Here is an 18,452-nt window from a genome sequence, read left to right as displayed (position 1 = left end):
TTTCTATTCTGGTGAACCACTTTATTAAAATTCCCTCAGCAGCCACACCATTTTAACTAGTCAATATTCACTATTCTATTTAAATAATAATTTTTTCATATTTATTTATTTTTTCTCTATATAATCTTTTTACAAAAAATCATTCATATCCATGAAATAAGGACATTATCGTATGAGAGATGAGAGATGGGAGAAGAAAATGAGAGAAAAAAGGAAAAAAGTGTGCTAATCATGTGAAAGAGAAAGGTGAAACAAAATTTGGTGAGTGAGTTGTTGAGTGAAAATGCCTCATCTAATTTGGTTAGTAATTTCAGTCATCAAATTTTTTTGGTTAAAATGGTGAGGTTGCTAAGAGTGGTTTTCAGGATTTTCATCAAATTGGCTCACCAAAATAGCTAAAAAATTATTTTGGTGAGGCTACTAGGAATGCTCTGAGGGCTTGTTGCTTTCCTCGGGCCCGATACCTGGAGAGGTAATTATCAGGAATAATTAATCCTTGCCATCCCATGATTCATATATATAAATAGGTGTTACATGATTTCAGCTGCTTGTGCACTCAGTTCGGTTCGATTCGATTGAGTTAAATTTTCTTCAGTTTTGTTTTGTATAATAAATGAATTGTTCATGAACACAATAATATATTCGAATATTAAACAAGACATATTCGTATAAACTTGACTCGACTCGAATAAGCTTGTATAAACTCGTATAACTTTATTTTTATGAAATTTTTTAGTATTATTTTAATTTTATAATAAGAACATATTAAGTAAAAGGGAATTATATTCCTAATATAATGAATATAACTTGAATTAGTGTTGTTGTGAGTTTAATTTTAGAGATTTGTGTGTACATAAGTATGCTTATGAGTATGTATGAATGTGTGTGTGCGCGCACACGTGTTTGTGTTTATGCATAATGAATTTATAAACATACATATAAACTCGATAATAAATTATTTAACATTCAAGTTAATTTATTTAATTAACTCAAATGATAAAATTTTAACAATAATTAATTAACTGATGAATAGTATGGATTTACGAAAAGATAAACAATTATTATATTTACTTTATATAAAAAATGAATAAAATAATTGAAAAGCTTGTGATGAATTCGAACTCGACTCGTGTTCGAAATAAAATTAAATGAGTCAAGCTTAAACATTCAATTCTCTGTTCGACTCTGCCTAAATACATGTACCCACTCCTTTAAGGTAAGGTGACTATATGTACTTACTCTTGTCAGATAAATTTGGAATCCATACCTCGCACCTCTCGCACATAGACCGGTTGAATCGCGAGTTTAGCCCGAAGAGATAGCCAGTGAATTTTGAATCTAAAACCATAAAGAACACTCAAAATCCGAGGCTTCCACAACTGAGCTAAACCCTTTGGGTTTCATGATTCATGAGCTGTCCTGGCTTTAGGCCAGCGTAATGATTCCAAACAAATTAATTTGGGCCGAGCTTGGTTGACACTTGTTACTCACATTTCTAGCGTAGCTCCATGTAGCTCTAGTTTATGGAATGAATTTGGAGTTTTTTTTTTTTTTTTTTTTGAAATAATATCTATTTTTTTTTGAATAAAATTCAATCACCTAAAGTACAAAAGCTCCCTAAAAATAATACCACAGATATTATTTAAAATTTCTTCAACTCAAACTCTATCTATGACACACAAAATAATCTCTTGGGCTATAGTATGAATAGTTATATTTACATTCATCTTGACATGTTCGATTTTTCATGATCTCAGCTGACTCAACTCAGATTTGATTCCATCCAAAATATGTCCAAATTTGCTCCAAGTCTTCTCTGCATTTACAATCTGGAGGGCATCCCCTTCCAAAATTATACTAGAGAAACCCATCTCTCAGCACAACTCTACGGCATGGGAAGACACCAAAGCTTTAGGGACAACAGGTTCTACTAAGAAATTCTGTGGTACTTCGTGCAGCTAAGACTACTTCCTCATAATCCTGGACAACAATGCCAAATCCAATAAGTTCATTCTTAGTATCTATAACTACATCCCAATTTACTTTATACATACCTTTGGTGGGCCTGTCATGTCATGGGAGGGCCTCTATGAGTAGTGCTTTTGGTAGCTAGATCGGTTGTTGTCACCCTCCTAAAATCACTGATCAACATGTTCGCTTCACGGAACGGTTGTTGAGGAGGAGTAAACCCCCCTCCATGTACCACTCAATTTTTACGGAACCAAATTTTTCGAGCCACAACCATCATGAGCTCAAGATCGGACGCGTCATAGTGCTCCAGAAGGGTTTCAAAAAGATGAAAAGAAAAAAAAAATTTGTGGCCCCAATCCAAACCTTTTTGGATTTTTTTGGGTCCACATCTCTAGACATCTTGAGCTCAAGGGAAATTCCATAACTAGAATATTCATTTTGGAAGGGAGAAGGTCATTGCATGCTTTTCAGATGAACATTTTACTGGCATTGGAGGTTTTAAGATTCCATATGATCTTCCAAATCGTAGACCCTTTACTTTGGCTAGAGCCTAGAGCTTCCACTTCGCTAGATGGCTTCAATCTCCTTCTCCATAATTTGGATTAAGGCATGAGGGTCTTTAAGCATTTCTTGTGAGTTAGCTAAGTTTTAGCTGGTCATTTTCTAAAAGTATACTATATTAACTTTTCTAAATATTTTATTTTATTTTATTAAAAATATTCTATTATAATATTTTTTAAAATTCATCCAAAAAATCAAAAGTTCTTCACAAGATATGACCAATCAAATTGCATAATAATACAACTGAGCTTCAATATTTAAGCCGGACCCTTGTGAAAATTCCTTTAATTTTCCATTACGAAATAAAATCAAGATTAAGTAGCCTAACCAACCACTCAATCGTAGCTGACCAGATGATTCCACAAGCTTCCATAAAATCCACCATCCTCTCTCAGATGATGCCATCTGTCACTAAAACAAACGGAGATCTTGAAGAGGAGGGTTTGGTTTTGGGAGGAGTAGGACCTTGCAATTACGACAGACACGACGTCGTCTTTGGAGGAGATGTGCTCCGGTTGTTATTGATGAATTGAGTCCCACCAGAGCTTCCATCGGAGGGACCGATTGAGAGGTACGGTGTAGATCTGTTCCCTTCTCTTCTCTTCTCTTCTTTCGCTTTAATTCTTCGTTTAATTAGATCTCATTTTACCAAATGCTTAAGCGTATAACTCCAACGGCGCCACTTGATAAACCCTCCTGTCTTTGACAATCTTCCCAAGGGAGAGAGAAGGCTTCTGGTGGTGGCCGGCGCGAAAGAGAGTACAAAAGACGTCAAGCATGAGCGGGTCACGACAAGAGGAGTAAAATGACTTTTAAGTCACAGGGTGACCCATCACGTGTCTGACTCGGATTGACAAACGGCGGGTTACCCACCAGACCCACTTCCGTGGGTCACAAGGTGACCTACGAGTCCACGACCTAGACTTTCTTTTTTTCTTTTTTTTTTTTTTTAAAAAATTAGAATAAACAAAAAAAAAAATGGTATTTTTATAATTTTTACAAATTCGTTAGGATTTAACGTTAAATCCTTTAAAATTACAAATTAGTCTTTAAAATTTTGCGTTTTTAAAAAATATCATCTTACCTACAATTCGAAAAAGTAGATTTTCTACGTTTTCAAATCGTAATTTTTAAAAATATAATTCCCAAACTATTTATGTTATACGATTTGGTTTAAAATCGCATTTACTATCTATGAAATCACAATTTCAAGCGCACCCTTAGAAGTTTGATGAGTGAAATTGACATTTTTTTTAACTTTGGATAAATAGTTTCAAATCGAGTGAAATATCATGGAGTTTTATAAAGTTTTCACTATAAAATTCTTAAATAAGAAATGACAAAAGTTTTGGGGAGGCATCCGACAAAAGCTAAATTGCAAAAGAAGCATAGAGCTTGATGAGCTTTTTATTTTTATTTATTTTTTTCATTTTCATTTTATGAAAATGTGAAAATTTGGCTAAAAGTGAAATTTGTCGAGTTTACTAGGAATGTTCTTATAGAGCTTAGCCATTCTCACGGGAAAAAAGGGCAAAGTGAAATATGTTTAGACAAATAGGTTCTATAAGAGCTCTTTCAATTTCATGCGATTCAAATAAGTAATTGTAGGGAATCGGATTGCTAGATTCTATGGATTGGCCAATCTCGGCTTGAAATAAAATATATTTTGTTTTCCAATAAAAAAATTATTATATTTGCCATATACAAATTGGTTTTGTTTTTGACACATGGGTTGGACGATCTGGTATTTTTCCAATTCTAATTCCAAATATAGTAACCTCGAGGGGAGAAATTGCATAATTAGTGACCAGGATTATATTATTTTCTGGATTTAAGATCTTTTAGATTTTCTAATGTAATTCTATTGTATAGTTCTTAAAATATGTTTTATTATTTTTAAGTCGAATAGGTTAGATTTAATCACTTTTAGTATTTATCATATGTAATATGCATTAGATTAAGGAAAGATTAATAATTTTTAAAAATTGTAATCTTAAAGTAGAAAAATGTGAACCTTTTAATTTAAAAATAATAGTTTAAATTTTAAAGTGTTTATGAACCATAACTATGTAGCCCTATTCCTAAATTTTTCGTATAATTTATAATTGCCTAAAAATATTTAGAGGATTTTGATCCTATTTGTAACAATACAAAAATGAATAATGTTTAAGTGTAAACCATTAAAAAAGTCGGTTGAATTGAAATCCTCTTATGAAATTCATTCCATGCCCTAGATTCGAGGATCGGACCCACGATCACTTGTAACATTGTAAGGGAGACATAATAACATAAGCAACAAAAAGTAGGAGTGTGCAAAACCCGCCCAAGTCTGTAGTACCTGACCCGCCCCGCCATGCCCTGTGAAGACCGGATTTCAAGTATAAAATCGTGGATCCGGGTACAAAAATGGACTACCCGTGCAGGGCGGGTCGCAGGTATAACATTTTAAAAATCCCAGATACCCGCCCAACCTCGTCTAAAACTAAAAGACCTAAAAAAACCCTAAACTACCCACTCCTAAAAAACCCCTAAACTCTCGAGTCCTGTGCCCTCGACCTTACCCCCGCAATACCCAAACTTCTTTCTTCATTTTCGTTCACCTCTTGGTGGTTGATGTTTTGAGAAGTACTTGTTTTGTTTTTGTTGTTGTTGTTGTTGCCATAACTCGAAACCCTTGTATGCTGCCACCTCTTCATTCCTGTACCAGAACAAGCTCTTTGGGGGAATCTCTGTCGGAGGGTTGTTGCTGCTTTGTTGTTGCTGCTGCTAATGATGATGTTGATCTTCTTGGCTGTTTGTTGTTCCTCTTCATCTTCCTCCTCCACCGAATGAGAAAAACCTAGCCATTTTTCCTCCTCTAAGCTTGACTAGGACCTCAATTGTGACTAGGCTTGGACAGAGTAATGTTGGTCTATAAACGAAGGTATATACCCAAACTCGCTAGCAAGGGGAAAATTCAAGGCCACACTTCCGGGAAGATAGAAGTTTCTTCGACAGGTTCGAAGCCTCCTCTTGCAAGCACGGTAAATCAGATTGATGAAGTTTCTAGGCTTAAGTTAGACCTCGTCAATGAAGTTCCACCTAATAGACAATACATATCAGAAACTCCACTCTCTCCAAAAATTTGCAAAACCCAAATACGAAATGGGTATTCTTTAATTCCTTTTTTTTTTTTTTTTTTTTCTAGCTTCTGTACGTGAAACTTCTTTTCTTTTGTTAAAAATTCTTCTTCTATGTCCTGTATATGAGTGTTGTATATACCCACCCCGCTAAACCCACCCCTCCCAACCCAAGACCCGACAGATACTGCACACTGTAGTCGAGCCATGAGTTGGGTTTTTACAACCCGCAGTGTGTGGGTTCGGGTGTCAAAATGACCAATACCCGGCCCGCTCCAGCCCGTGCCCACCCTTAACAAAAAGGAAAAAAAACGACCTCATCGTTTAACAATCATAATGAGAGCTCTATATTACTTCAAAATAATAATAACAATAACAATAACCAAAGTACTATTGCATTAATCATCAGAATGCTAGTTCTGAAAAGATATTTAAGAGTAAAAAATAAATGTTACATAACCATAAGTTCTAAACATGGAATAAACTAAAAAAAAAGAGCAAAAAAACATAAGCTTCAAAAAACTACATAATGCTCCAAACTAAAACCCGACCCTCATGGCCTCTACTGGACACGAACATCAATACTATCATCTGCAACCAAGTTGTAGGTAGAAGAGCGAGTCCCCGACCTAGTAAGTAAGGAATAATTTATCAGTATGTGTGTAACACCTAAGATAAATAAATGCTAAAGGAAAATAAGAATTTGAGATTTAATAAATAAAATATTTGGCTAAATAAAAATTTGGTAAGATTAGATTAAGAACGATAAGGCTCGTAAGCATTTCAATAAAAAAATAGATGGTAAAGTCTTATTCTAATTTTAGGAAAAATGGTGCAGATGTGTGGCGCTCAAATCGGGTTAGGGGTGGAGGGAGGTGGGGTCGAGGGGGGTCACATGCCCCCCCTCAACTCCCAAATATTCTTCTTACCCCTGGTTGAATTTTTACCTATGCCTCCCAAGGTCTTGATGTATTGGTTCATTTTTTTCATTCATATGGATTAGTCAAGGATAATAAAGGTTTGTTTGGGCTTGCAATTTCAAAAAGTGCAATTTAAAACAACGATTTTAAAATATGCGATTTGAAAAAGTAATTTTTAAAAACCTAGTTAAGCGTTTAGTAAAATTACAATTTAGCCTTTAAAATTCTGCGTTTTCAAAAAAACACATTCTTACCTAATATTTGAAGAAAAAGATTTTTTTTTTTTGTTTTTTAAATCGCAATTTTTTTTTTAAAAAAAGTAGTTCTCAAACGATTTATGTTCTGCGATTTGGTTTAAAATCACTTATTGTCTACGAAATTGCAATCCTAAACGCACCCTAAGTTATCTTCTAATTAATTATTATTGATAATTTAATTAGCAGAAATAGGATTCATCGAATTGCATTTTGTTCTATTTAAAGAGGTTGAGCTAGAATATTAATTTATGAGAAGTTCTATTTTTATCAAACAATTGTCGTTTGTAGGGAAGTTTAAGGTTCTTCGAATTACGCTAAATTACGGCTTAAGATTGCTCGAAATATCCTACCATTATTTTGTATTTTCTCGAAATCCAAATCTGTTATGTGGGCAAGTAACAAGCTACTTCTTCTTTTTTGGTTATGACCATTTTTATATAAAATATGAACAAAGTAATGATAAGACTACTTCCTTTTTCTTTATTTATTTATTTATTTTTTTTTAAAAAAATAATAATAATTGGCAAGATTTGAATGTACTTTCCCAATTTCACATAACTCTACCTAGCCCCGTTATCACTTAAGGCCCGAAGGTAACTGAAAAGAACAAAGTCTTAAAAGTTAGAGCAGCCATTGCTAAAGCCACGAATGTTAAGGATCTTGCAGAGTAAAAAGGATTGAAAAGAAAATGATATAGAGGGGTGAAAAGGATAGGAACGATGAATATGGACTTAGGATGGACAAATGTGGAATGGAACTCTCTTGTTGATTTCATTTTTTATACGATAATTTAAAGCACAATGAGATGATATCTTCCCATTTCTAATTTAAAGTCGTGTAATTTATTTTTGGATGCATATATTGATGACTTTTATGATTACTAAATTATGCTCAGAATAGCAATACTTTCCACAAGTATTTTGGTATTTATTCATTAATGAGGATAAAGATCTGATTAACCTATCTCCACTATCCAGCCCTTCTTATCCTCAATTAGACCCTTTTTTATTGCTTCAAGGGTCGAGTACAGTTCCTGAGCCACAGTCTGAGCACCCGTTTTAAATTCCATCCTGCATATAAAAAAAGTTGAATAAGTTAGAAACTGGCTGGGAGTATTTCACAAATTAACTCTGCAACAATTAGGAGTAGTGCTTTCATATGGCTGATGATCAGAGAGAGCCATATAGGGTTTAATTGAGCTAAATCATTTATTCCATAATGCTCCCTTTTATTCTATCGCAGCTAGACACGATCGGATTCGTTTGGTAAAAGGTTTTAGAGAGGGTGACTTTTGCTTTTTGGTTGCGAGTGTTTTATGTGTAGAGTTGTTTGTTAATGCTTATGCTTTTATAATAAAAGGAAAAAAGTTGTCCTATAAAGTGTTGCCGAAATAGGTCGATATAATCAATGGTTACCTTTTACCCTGATATGTAATGCTACCTACAGGAGCCACACCGACAGCGGTTCCCGTGCAGAAAACTTCATCAGCATGGATCAATTCGTCAACCATAATAACACGTTCCTCAACCTGATCCAAATTACAGACCTTGTCAGAAGCTATGTGGATTTTTGAAGAAGAAAGAGGTACTCATTGATTAGGTTTCTTGTTGACTAAATGAATTCTGTACAATTAGGAGCTACCAAATCCTGATCATTCAATTCACAAAGTGAAATACATCACCAACTGTAAACAATATGGTTTAGTAGAAAATGGAATGGATTTCATAACTAAGACTAAAGAGTAATTTGACAACAAACAATAAGAGCAAAGCAAAAACAGTGAGTCCTACACTCAAGTATAAGCATTACATGTAGACAAGGGGCCTTCAAATTTTTAATGGAAGCCCTTCTAAGTTGGATGTATCACTTCAAAGCTTAATTAAGAAATCAGGTTGAAGCTGTCATTTAGTGGTACAATAAAATCACCTGGTAACCATGATCACGAGCAATGTCGATGATGCTTTTACGGGTGATTCCTGCGAGAATGGTACCATTTGTTGCAGGAGTTGAAATGGAATTGCCCTAAAAAAGTGGAAAATACATACATAATGCATATGGCCAGCCGATTATAAATAATAGAAAGGGAGTAATATGGTTTAAGATTCTACAAAGTTCAATAGAGCATATCCTTAACAAGTTTCAAGCATTAAATCAGAAACCCATCAGGTTGCAGAATTAGGGCTCAGTCTATGATGCCTCAGTGAGAAGTTTTCATCAACAAATTATTTGTATCTTTGTCGTTAATTAGGTTAGGTATTTTTATCCTATCTCCAGCTTCATTACTTGAAAATTCTATGTGATATTCACCAATCAGTTTAATTCTCACTTATCTGTGATCCTTGCAAATTTGAATATCCAAGACTTATGAAGTAAGTTGTACACAAAGAACCCTTGCATCCTTTGATTGTTTTGATATGTTCATCACAAAATGCTTTTCTCTTTCCTTACATTTAGTCAAGGCAAATAGCAATAACATGGTAACATGTTAGGTTAAATTTAATAATTAAAATAAATACTTGGTTTAAGAAATACCTTCACAAGAAAGATGTTACAAGAAGAGACCTCCTCGAGACTTTTCTTTTTCATTGAATCTAGGTACAAGACATCAGAAAATCCTCTGTTCTTTGCTCTAGTTAATGCTTTCAAACCCTAGATATAAAATGCAATAATATGTTATACCTTAACACAGTAAAAGCATAATTGCAAAAAGATACATTATAGAATGAATCCCTTACTGGGGCATAGTTGGTAATTGCTTTGACACCTCCAGTTCCACCAAGAGAAGCACGATCAAACTCATCCTCAACATACAAGTTCAAGGGTGCCAAACCCTCCTGTTTATAAACAAAGGGCATTTGAATTACAATCACTGATAGGAAAGGATGTAAGCTTTCATAGGAAAAAAAAGAGAGAATATCTCCTCACCTTGAAGTAGTTGCCAACAGGGGAAACATATATGAGGAATGTGTATTCAGGTGCTGCACCCAAACCCAATATTTGACCACTTCCTATAATCAGAGGCCTAATGTATAGAGACCCTTTCCCTGGAGGAGGAACCTGTGCTCATAATCATAGCCATACATATAGAAAAGCCATGAAAACAAGTAACCCAGAAAACATATAAGCTTCCAATGAAAGCTTTCAAGCTAGGAAGAGGATTACCCAACGTTTGTTGGCTAGGACAGTTTGCTTCAGAGAATTTATAAATTGATCAATGGAGGGTGATGGCATGCACATTCTCTCAGCACTAATTTTCAAGCGAATTGCATTCTGGTCTGGACGGAACAGAAGAAGGCGCCCATCTTCCTTCATATATGCTTTTGTACCTTCATACACCCCCTGATCAGATTTTTGACATGATTATAAGTTTCTTGCAGGCTTTACAAGTGAAGGCTAAACTGAACTGAATATTTTTCCCTTATAGGATGGCAAACATTTGAATTACTTGTATTCCTTTTTTCTCCATGTCTCATTTGATAAGTAGGTTGTTTTGAATATTAAAACAAAGATCAACTGCAACTTACCTGCCCATAATTTAGAACTCCGGCAGCAGGGCTTAGTTCAATGTTTCCAAAATCACTAAGTTGGCCTTGTTCAAAATCCTCACCTTTAGAACACTTCATAATGTACATGTAATCAGTTGGCACCAAACCAAATCCGAGATTATCCCAGTCCACATTAGCGTACTCAGCATCTCTGAAATTGCCAATGCTCAATAAGAAAAGCGAAGAACAAAAAAAGCAAGCAAAATAGAAGAACATTTCAAAGAACAGAAAAAGAAGAAAACATCAAAATATCATAACAAAGGTTAATACTATGCTTATGACCCGATATTCAAAAGTTCTGATTTGGTATAACGCAGTTACCGGCTAGTCGATACGCACACTTGTTGCAGGGAAGACGAAGCCTGAGATGCAAGTCCATAGTAACCTCCAATCTGCAAAGTGCCCAAAGAACATATGAGTTCACTGTTAACCACCAAAAGATTCAATTGCTGTTTGATAATGGTAAGAAGACAGAGCAGCAACATCACTCAAATAAGGAGTCTGAGATAAACTAATCAACAACTCATTCAAACACACTGGTTAAATCCCACTGAAAGACCAACCCGTTAAGACACTTCCTCAACAACAGATGTTTTCAGATAAGGATAAGCGGATGAAATTCAAATGGAGTTTGATTTAATAGATAGGATGACTTTGATTGTAGAGATTGGATTTTCCGTTTTCTATTTTGATCATGAACATGTGATTGAAACCGAAACACTTCCCAAAATCTATTTTTAGAAATCGCTAAGCAATGGGTAGCTCAACTTGCTGCTGTGGGAAAACCAATTGAAGATGATGATTTATTTCTTATGTTTGAAAATTCAAAAAATTGGTTCACTTCCCATTCTCCTCATTCGAAACTCCATCTGAAACAAGTTTTACATTGTCCTCAAGCTATTGCTAATATGTTATCCATCAACCAGTTTTGTGATATGATCATAATTATTTGATATTTCTCGTGTCGTGCTAGAGTCCAATAAGGAGTATTTCTTTGTAGATTTTATAGTCCAATAAATAGTTAGATTCCTTCCTCATTAGATTTATCCTGATCCTAGAAGTCAAGACCTAATTAGTCTATTATGTAAATTGTAATGTATTGTTTCTCTATTTAAAGAGGAACTATCAATAAGAAAAGTATGAGTTGATTATTATTTTAGAATATAGTTTACTGTGTTTTGGAGGTCAAGGCTCTTTTGAAATAGCCATTGAAGATCACAGTTCTCTCGAAGTAGCTGATTTATCCTTTCCTATGTTTTGTTACTAGAAGTTCCCATCATTTTGCATCGACAATATATATATATATATATATATATATATATATATATATTTACACGCTAATTCTCATTATTTTGTAAAGGACAATCAAACAGGAGTGACATTGTTTGAAGGTCAGAGTGAAGGGGGACTCTACCCTATTCATTTTCAACGAAATTCTCTCAATAAATGTCGTGTCATTGCTGCCTTATTAGGATTCGAAGCTTTTGCCCAAACTTAATGCTCCAGAATGGATCATCCTTCTCATACCATTGTGTGATGGTTTTTGCATAATCATTCTGTTCCTGTTAGTGGGTCTCTTCATAAAGAGGAAGTTTTGCTAGCCATGCCAACCGGGCAAGAGCAAGAAACTTCATTTAGAGTGTCTTCGAGTCCTCTGGAACTTATTCACACTGATGTCTTTTAAGTGGGTGTTGATATTATGTTTTGTTCATTGATGATTTCTCTCTGTTTTTATGGTTGTACCCCTCAGCACAATAAATATGAAGTTTATGTTTGTTTTGTCAAATTTAAAAATTTAGTTCAAATTCAATTTACTTGTCGTATTAAGAATCTTCAATCTGATGGATGGGGCAAATATAAAGGAGTTCATAGGTGTTAAATTTGATATGAAGGATAAACATGTAATACTGCTTTCTCATAAAACAAATCTATAAATAAAATGGCATATGCACCAACTCTTGCATAAAACTCTGAGTACATAAAACAATACTATCATAAAACTTAAAATCATTATCGCTTAGGTGTAGAATAATGCCACCAAGACGACAATTATGGTGCGGGAGAGGTGACGACCAAGGAGGGCCAAAGCCAAACCAAGATGACGGTGTAGCAGTCCCACCACCACCTCTTTGCGATAGCGGGTTTCCAGATGCCACCCACTCACTGGTGGAAGTCGCTCGGCATCTGGCCAAAGCAATGGCCTAGATCCAATGCCCTATATTTGACAGTAGTCTGGGGCCCATGGCTGCAGGAGCTTGGATTACGGACATCCAGTGGTTGTTTGAGGTAATAAGCTACATGGATTAGCGAAGAGTTTTATGCTCTATTTGTTTCGGCGTAAAATGTTTTTTGAAAAATATTTTCAGCATTTTTCGGTATTTGGTGGGAGCGAAATAATGGTCAATAAAAATCATTTTCAGTTTGACCGTAAAAGCCTCTCTACTTTTTGGAAAACGATTTACGGTTTTTAAAACTGTAATTTTTTTTTTTTTTTTTTTTTTTGAATTTAAATTCTTCATTCTTCCAGGCACGTTTGTGGTAATTCGCCACCGTTGGACATTGGAGTTTGTTGGTAGCTTAAATCTACCACCGAATGTCCCCAAATTTTGGTATCCGATCGCTGGATTCCGGCACCTACGAGCGCCTCCGAATTCTGGCAAAATGGGCAAGAATCGGGCCGATACCGGATTCCGGCGACATCCGACACTGCCACTGGATTTGGGCCAGTTTGGCCAGAATCCGATAAATATAGCTGGATTCCAGCGAAGGTCACAGGATTCAAGCCAAGCCAGATTCCAGCGAAACTGATCAGAATCCGACACAAATGGCTAGATTCCGGCAAAGGCCACCGAAATCCGGCCAAGCCAGATTCCAACGAATCTGACCGTAATTTGGCCAGTACGCCTAAATCTGGCTGTTCTGTGCCAAATTCCGGCGAAGGTCGCTAGATCCTAGGCAAGCTTGATTCCAGCAAAACTAGCCCGAATCTAGCCAGAACGGCCGGAATTCGGCGTTCTATGTCGGATTCCAGAAAAGGTCTCCAAATTTCAGAATCTGGCCAGTTGCTCGGACATGCTTCCAATGTGGTCAGACGTGCCACTTCATCAGAGATTGCCCTATGGTAGGCATGGGAGGAGCAAGGCCACAAGGAGGTGACAATCATGTGAGCACGAACTTTGTGATGGGGTTGCCAATGATACAATGAGGTAATGACTATTTTTGTTGTAGTGGATTGGTTCCCCAAGATTGCTCACTTCACTACTTGTAAGAAGAATTCAAATGTGGTCAACGTTGCTTAACTATACTTTTGTGAAGTCTATTATCTTCATGGGTTACTATTATCCATTTTTTCTAATTGTGGATGCTCGGTTTCTTAGTTACTTTTGGAGGTGTCTGTGGTGCTTGTCAAATACCAAGCTTGACTTTAATTTGTAGTGCTTATTATCCTCAAGCTGAGGGATAGACGAAGGTTGTCAACTGTTCCTTAGGAGATTTGCTTCATAGTTTGGTGGGTGATCATCTCAAGTCTTAGGATCATTGGTATTTTCAGGCCGAGTATCAGAAATGAGAACAAAGAGAATTTGGGAATTGGAATTGTATTCGATAAATGATCAAGAGTTTACAAAACTGCATATATACATTCTGCAGAGAAGAAGTAAACTAACTAGCTGAGGTAAAACTAACTAGCTAAGTTAACTAACCAGTTGGTATAACAGAAAAGAGCCAGCTAATCTGCTAATTTTACACGTGTTTTACAGCTAATCTAACACGTGATTTACATGTGTAGCTCAATACCGAGTTTGCTTATAATTGTTCTACAAACCGGAGTACTGAATTTAGCCTATTCTTTGTTGTATATAGGAATAATTTTTGTGCACCTTTTGATTTGGTTCATGTTCCTAATTTGAAGCGGGTTAGCACCGAGGCAGAAGATTTGATTACCTAAATTTAGGAGGTACATAAGGCTACTGTTTAGAATTTGCAAGATTCTACTACTAAATATAAGACGAACATAGATAAGAAGTGGCAATATGTAAAGTTTGATGTGGGTGGCTTTGTGTGGGTTGTGCTAACCAAAGATTGGTTTCCCGAGGGTGAATATAACAAGCTTGCTCCTAGGAAGGTTGGATTGTCGGTGATAGTTGAACAGATTAATCTGATGACCATCAGTTGAAGCTTTTGAGTCACATCAAGATGTCCAATGTATTTAATGTCAACCATCTAGTTTCGTACATAGGTGATTCTTCTGACGACGATGCGAATTTGAGGGAGAATTCTCTCCAACCCGAAGAGGGTGATGCTGACAAGTTTGCCAATAATTTCATCGAGAAGTTTGAGAGGGAGAGTGCGATCGATCAAAAGGCAAGGCTCGATCAATCAAAAGCATGAGATGCTGCTCAGTACTAAATTCCAAGAGCTTCAATCGCTAGTTCGACCACTCGATGTGATGAGGTCGTTTTAGTACAAATTGCCGAGATTTTCACTAGAGAATGTTGTTTCTTATTTTTCAAGACTACGGCCTTACTTCTATTTAAGCTCAATAAGGACAATCTTGACGAACATACTTTGTATTTTTCAATTTTCTCAATAAAACATACTCAACGAGTAATTTTTCTTAGCGGAAACTTTTCTTCTTAACTTCCTTGAATTGTTGTCACTTTTGCAATTATTCCCTTAAATTTCAAAAACTCTCAATTTAATGTATCTATCATTCAATTTTATTTTATTTTCAATTTCATCCATCCATTAGAATTTTCCATTAAATCCTATCAAAATTTTCAAAATATCCTCAATTTTTTTAAGGAAAAAATTTCAAAGATTTAGACGTTGGTCAGGGTTTAACAAAATTTGAAAAAATACCCACGCCTGATTTTTTTTTTTTTTTAAAAAAAAAAAAGTAGTAGTATTTTGAGAATTTTAATAGGATTTAACGAAAAATTCTAAAGAACGATTGAAATTGAAATTGAAAATAAAAATAAAGTAATTACAAATATAATAGTAGTTGAAATAATAATATTAAGTAAAGTTTTCCCTATTTCTTATAATGCTTATATATATTCAGCTTTGTTATTGGCCATGAATGTCGCACTCGTAGCTTGCTATCATGTAGGAAGATACCAAATACGTCATCTATCTCAAAGTTAAGTGGAGTAAAGCGAAAGATGCGAAATAAGAACGGACGATAGATTGTGCCGTTTGGTTGGAAGAATCAGTACTCCTCATGGAGACATGACATATAATATAATGATCAACTAGTACTAGAGGAGACATGGCATATAATATAATGATCAACTAGTACTAGTGGAATGGTTGAATCCAAAAAGCCAATTAAGTTTGATAGGAATATCCTAATATTCCACAAAAAGCCAGCAATGGGGATAATCAACTAGCTAGTGCTCTCTATCTCAAATATTTATCATCAAATTTAATTAATTAGTTACCTTCGAATTATCTTCTTATGTCATTCTAAGTCTATTTAAGACTGGTGAGAATGTAAATAAAGTCATCCATCAAAATTTTACAAACGTTTTTCAAGAGGCCTAGCACTACAAAAATTAAATAAATAAATAAATAATCCGATGATTATTGTATTTTTTTTTTCTTTTTAAACTGCACTTAACTCTTCTAAATTGTCACCGCTTTTACAATTATCTTCCTAAACTTTAAAAACTCTCAATTTAGTATATTTATTTTTCATTTTTTTTTTTAATTTCATCCATCCGTTAGGATTTTCGGTTAAATCCTGTCAAAATTTTTAATATCCCTATTTTTTTTTTTTTTTTAAAGATTTAGGTGTGAATATTTTTTCAAATTCTATTAAATCTTGACCATAGCCTAAATCTTTGTAATTTTTTTTCTCAAAAAATTAGGAGTATTTTGAGAATTATGATAACTAACAAAGTGAAAAAAAAAAAAGAAAAAAAAAAAGAAAAAAAGAAGATGAAAGATTGAAACACTAAATTAAGAGTTTTCTTTTATGTTTATGAGGGTAATTACAAATGCGATAAAAGTTTAGGAGATTAAATGAAGTTTATGATGTTTTATAAAAACGAAGCTAAATTCTCCGATAACATGTTTGCAGAGTGATGTCAACAAGAGATCAGGATCCTCTACAATTATTTATCTGAATTTGAGAGAATTCAAGTAGGTAATTGTGAGAGACTATTTATAGAACTCACCTGACCGGATAAGTGATTGGACAGTCTAATTTTTATTTGGTCAGGTGGATATCAAAAACGATTTCTTATGATTACCTATTCAAATTCTCTCAAATTCAAACAAATAATTAGAGAGAATGTTAACCTTTAGCTTCTTGTACGGTACAGTAATGATGCCATTTAGTGTCATTTGTACAATAATAAGGCTATTTTAGAAAATATTTTTCGTCGTTTGTACGTTTTTCAAGAAGAGTTTATTTAAATTTCTCTAAAACCAATCCCAGATAAACCCGTTGCGCCTAACAAATTAATATGCTATGTTACTTCAATACGTGGTTAGTAATTAAAGGAAAGAGCTGTTAAAAATAATAATAATAATAAAAAATAAAAAAACGAAGAAATATGCAGAAATTATAGTACTAGCTAGTACGTGTTTGCCCATACGCAATGGGTCCAGTATGTCAGGCGATTCATGCAGCTTTAGTAAAACAATTAATAAAAAATAATTAAATAAATCAACCAAGAAGCTAGAAGCCAAGCAGCAAAATATATATATATATATGACTCATCATGCAGTGGTGATGTGTGTAGGACCATATTTTAATGCACTTACAATATTTAACAATATCCTTTTGAATTTTCTTTATTTGCATATGTTTTAAGCACATGTATATCAATAAGAGCATTTTCAATAATAGTAACTAAAATATTAAGTGAAAAATAATAAATTTTTGTTTTAGCTATTGCTTTTTTTTATACAAGCACACATGAATAAATTCTTTATTTTAATTTTTATTTTATTTAAGGGGGATTGATATGTTGTGCACAACCACTCATATTGATGGGACTCATGTAAATCGATCTTATTCGCATAGGTTTGTAGTCTTGTTGTGCGATGGGCTTTTTGCTTCTAGTGGAACAGAAAAGTAGCGGTCAACAGAGAGAGAGAGAGAGAGAGAGAGAGAGAGAGAGAATTAGGATGAGTTTTTATGTGAAGAAGAAATTAAGAAGCAACTTGATAAAAGATTTCTTACGCAGAAAGCTAAGGCTCGATAAAAGATTATATATCAAGTAAATAAGATATGAAAGACTGATATGTAAAATAACCTTGGATGATGAAGAAGAAGAAGCAAGCCGAAACGCTCGAACCAGGTTACCAAAGCGTGCGCTTCTTTGAATCATCGTTGCTAGCTAGCTGTTCGATCAAAGATTCAGTGGCTGAAGTACGTAGTAGTAGTGGGCGGAAAGTGGAGAGGGGATGAAAGAGGTGAAATATATATTAAACGAAAGAGAGGGGGAGGGGAGGGGAGGGGCCGGGACAGAGAATTGAAGTAGTGAAAGAAATGGGGACAGTCGGACAGATGCAATGTTTGGAGAAAGGGAAAGAGCCAAAAATAGGTACAGTAGATTAATGGAGCGGGTTTTAATAATTTATACGAGGAAAAGATGCGTGTTACAGTTATATATCCATTATTACCGATCCCATGATTCAGATGGTGTATGCTGTTTTCAAGCATATATATATATATATATGATAATTGATAATTGTAGTGTTGTCATCTTAACGTGGCTGAAGTTATCTGTTCGATCATAATTATCCCTAACCTCAAATTATCTTCATCTCCAGCTCACCTTTGTTTTAAATTTAATTTAGTTTTTATTTTAATTAATACAACTTGATGATAGTTTAAGGCTTCATTTGTTTTGACGTAAAATATTTTCTAAAAAATATTTTGTTATATTCTTCGATGTTTGGTGTGACCGAAAATAATAGTCAAACCGAAAATACTTTCGATTTTGACCAAAAGCTTGTTTAGTTTTGAAAAATGATTTCCATTTTTAAATCTCGTTAATCATTTTTTGAGTTTAAGTTTCTCATTCTCAAACTATCGAGCCACTCCCGGGCCACCATTGAGCCACC

At 34.6% G+C, this 18,452-nt stretch overlaps 1 protein-coding gene across 2 annotated transcripts; it reads right to left on the bottom strand.

The window, feature by feature from the left end:
* Positions 1–6,030: 6,030 nt before the first annotated feature.
* LOC133865902 (branched-chain amino acid aminotransferase 1, mitochondrial-like) lies at positions 6,031–17,931 on the bottom strand. Of its 2 annotated transcripts, none has more exons than XM_062302417.1 (11): positions 17,639–17,931; positions 10,695–10,765; positions 10,353–10,524; positions 9,991–10,167; positions 9,754–9,885; positions 9,564–9,662; positions 9,361–9,477; positions 8,755–8,850; positions 8,244–8,356; positions 7,789–7,898; positions 6,031–6,280 (listed from the first exon to the last, which is right to left on the bottom strand). In XM_062302417.1, exons 1-11 carry the CDS (start codon positions 17,711–17,713, stop codon positions 6,174–6,176), a joined length of 1,269 nt encoding a protein of 422 aa, XP_062158401.1. In that variant the 5' UTR covers positions 17,714–17,931; the 3' UTR covers positions 6,031–6,173. The 2 variants fall into 2 exon arrangements, with proteins under 2 accessions (XP_062158401.1, XP_062158402.1); XM_062302418.1 differs by having other exon boundaries at positions 10,713–10,765; positions 17,639–17,913.
* Positions 17,932–18,452: the final 521 nt, after the last annotated feature.

Source organism: Alnus glutinosa, chromosome 4 (genome assembly GCF_958979055.1).
Source record: "Alnus glutinosa chromosome 4, dhAlnGlut1.1, whole genome shotgun sequence".
NCBI lineage: Eukaryota > Viridiplantae > Streptophyta > Magnoliopsida > Fagales > Betulaceae > Alnus > Alnus glutinosa.
This window is presented reverse-complemented; position numbering and strand designations above follow the sequence as displayed.

What these genes read in the sequence shown, in the direction of transcription:
- LOC133865902 (XM_062302417.1), bottom strand. Translation starts at nt 17,713, where the DNA reads ATGATTCAAAGAAGCGCACGCTTTGGTAACCTGGTTCGAGCGTTTCGG. An exon ending in CAATTACCAACTATGCCCCA is followed by an intron (nt 9,478 to 9,563) that starts GTAAGGGATTCA and finishes TTTTATATCTAG; the next exon opens with GGTTTGAAAGCATTAACTAG. An exon ending in CTCGTGATCATGGTTACCAG is followed by an intron (nt 8,357 to 8,754) that starts GTGATTTTATTG and finishes AATTTGGATCAG; the next exon opens with GTTGAGGAACGTGTTATTAT.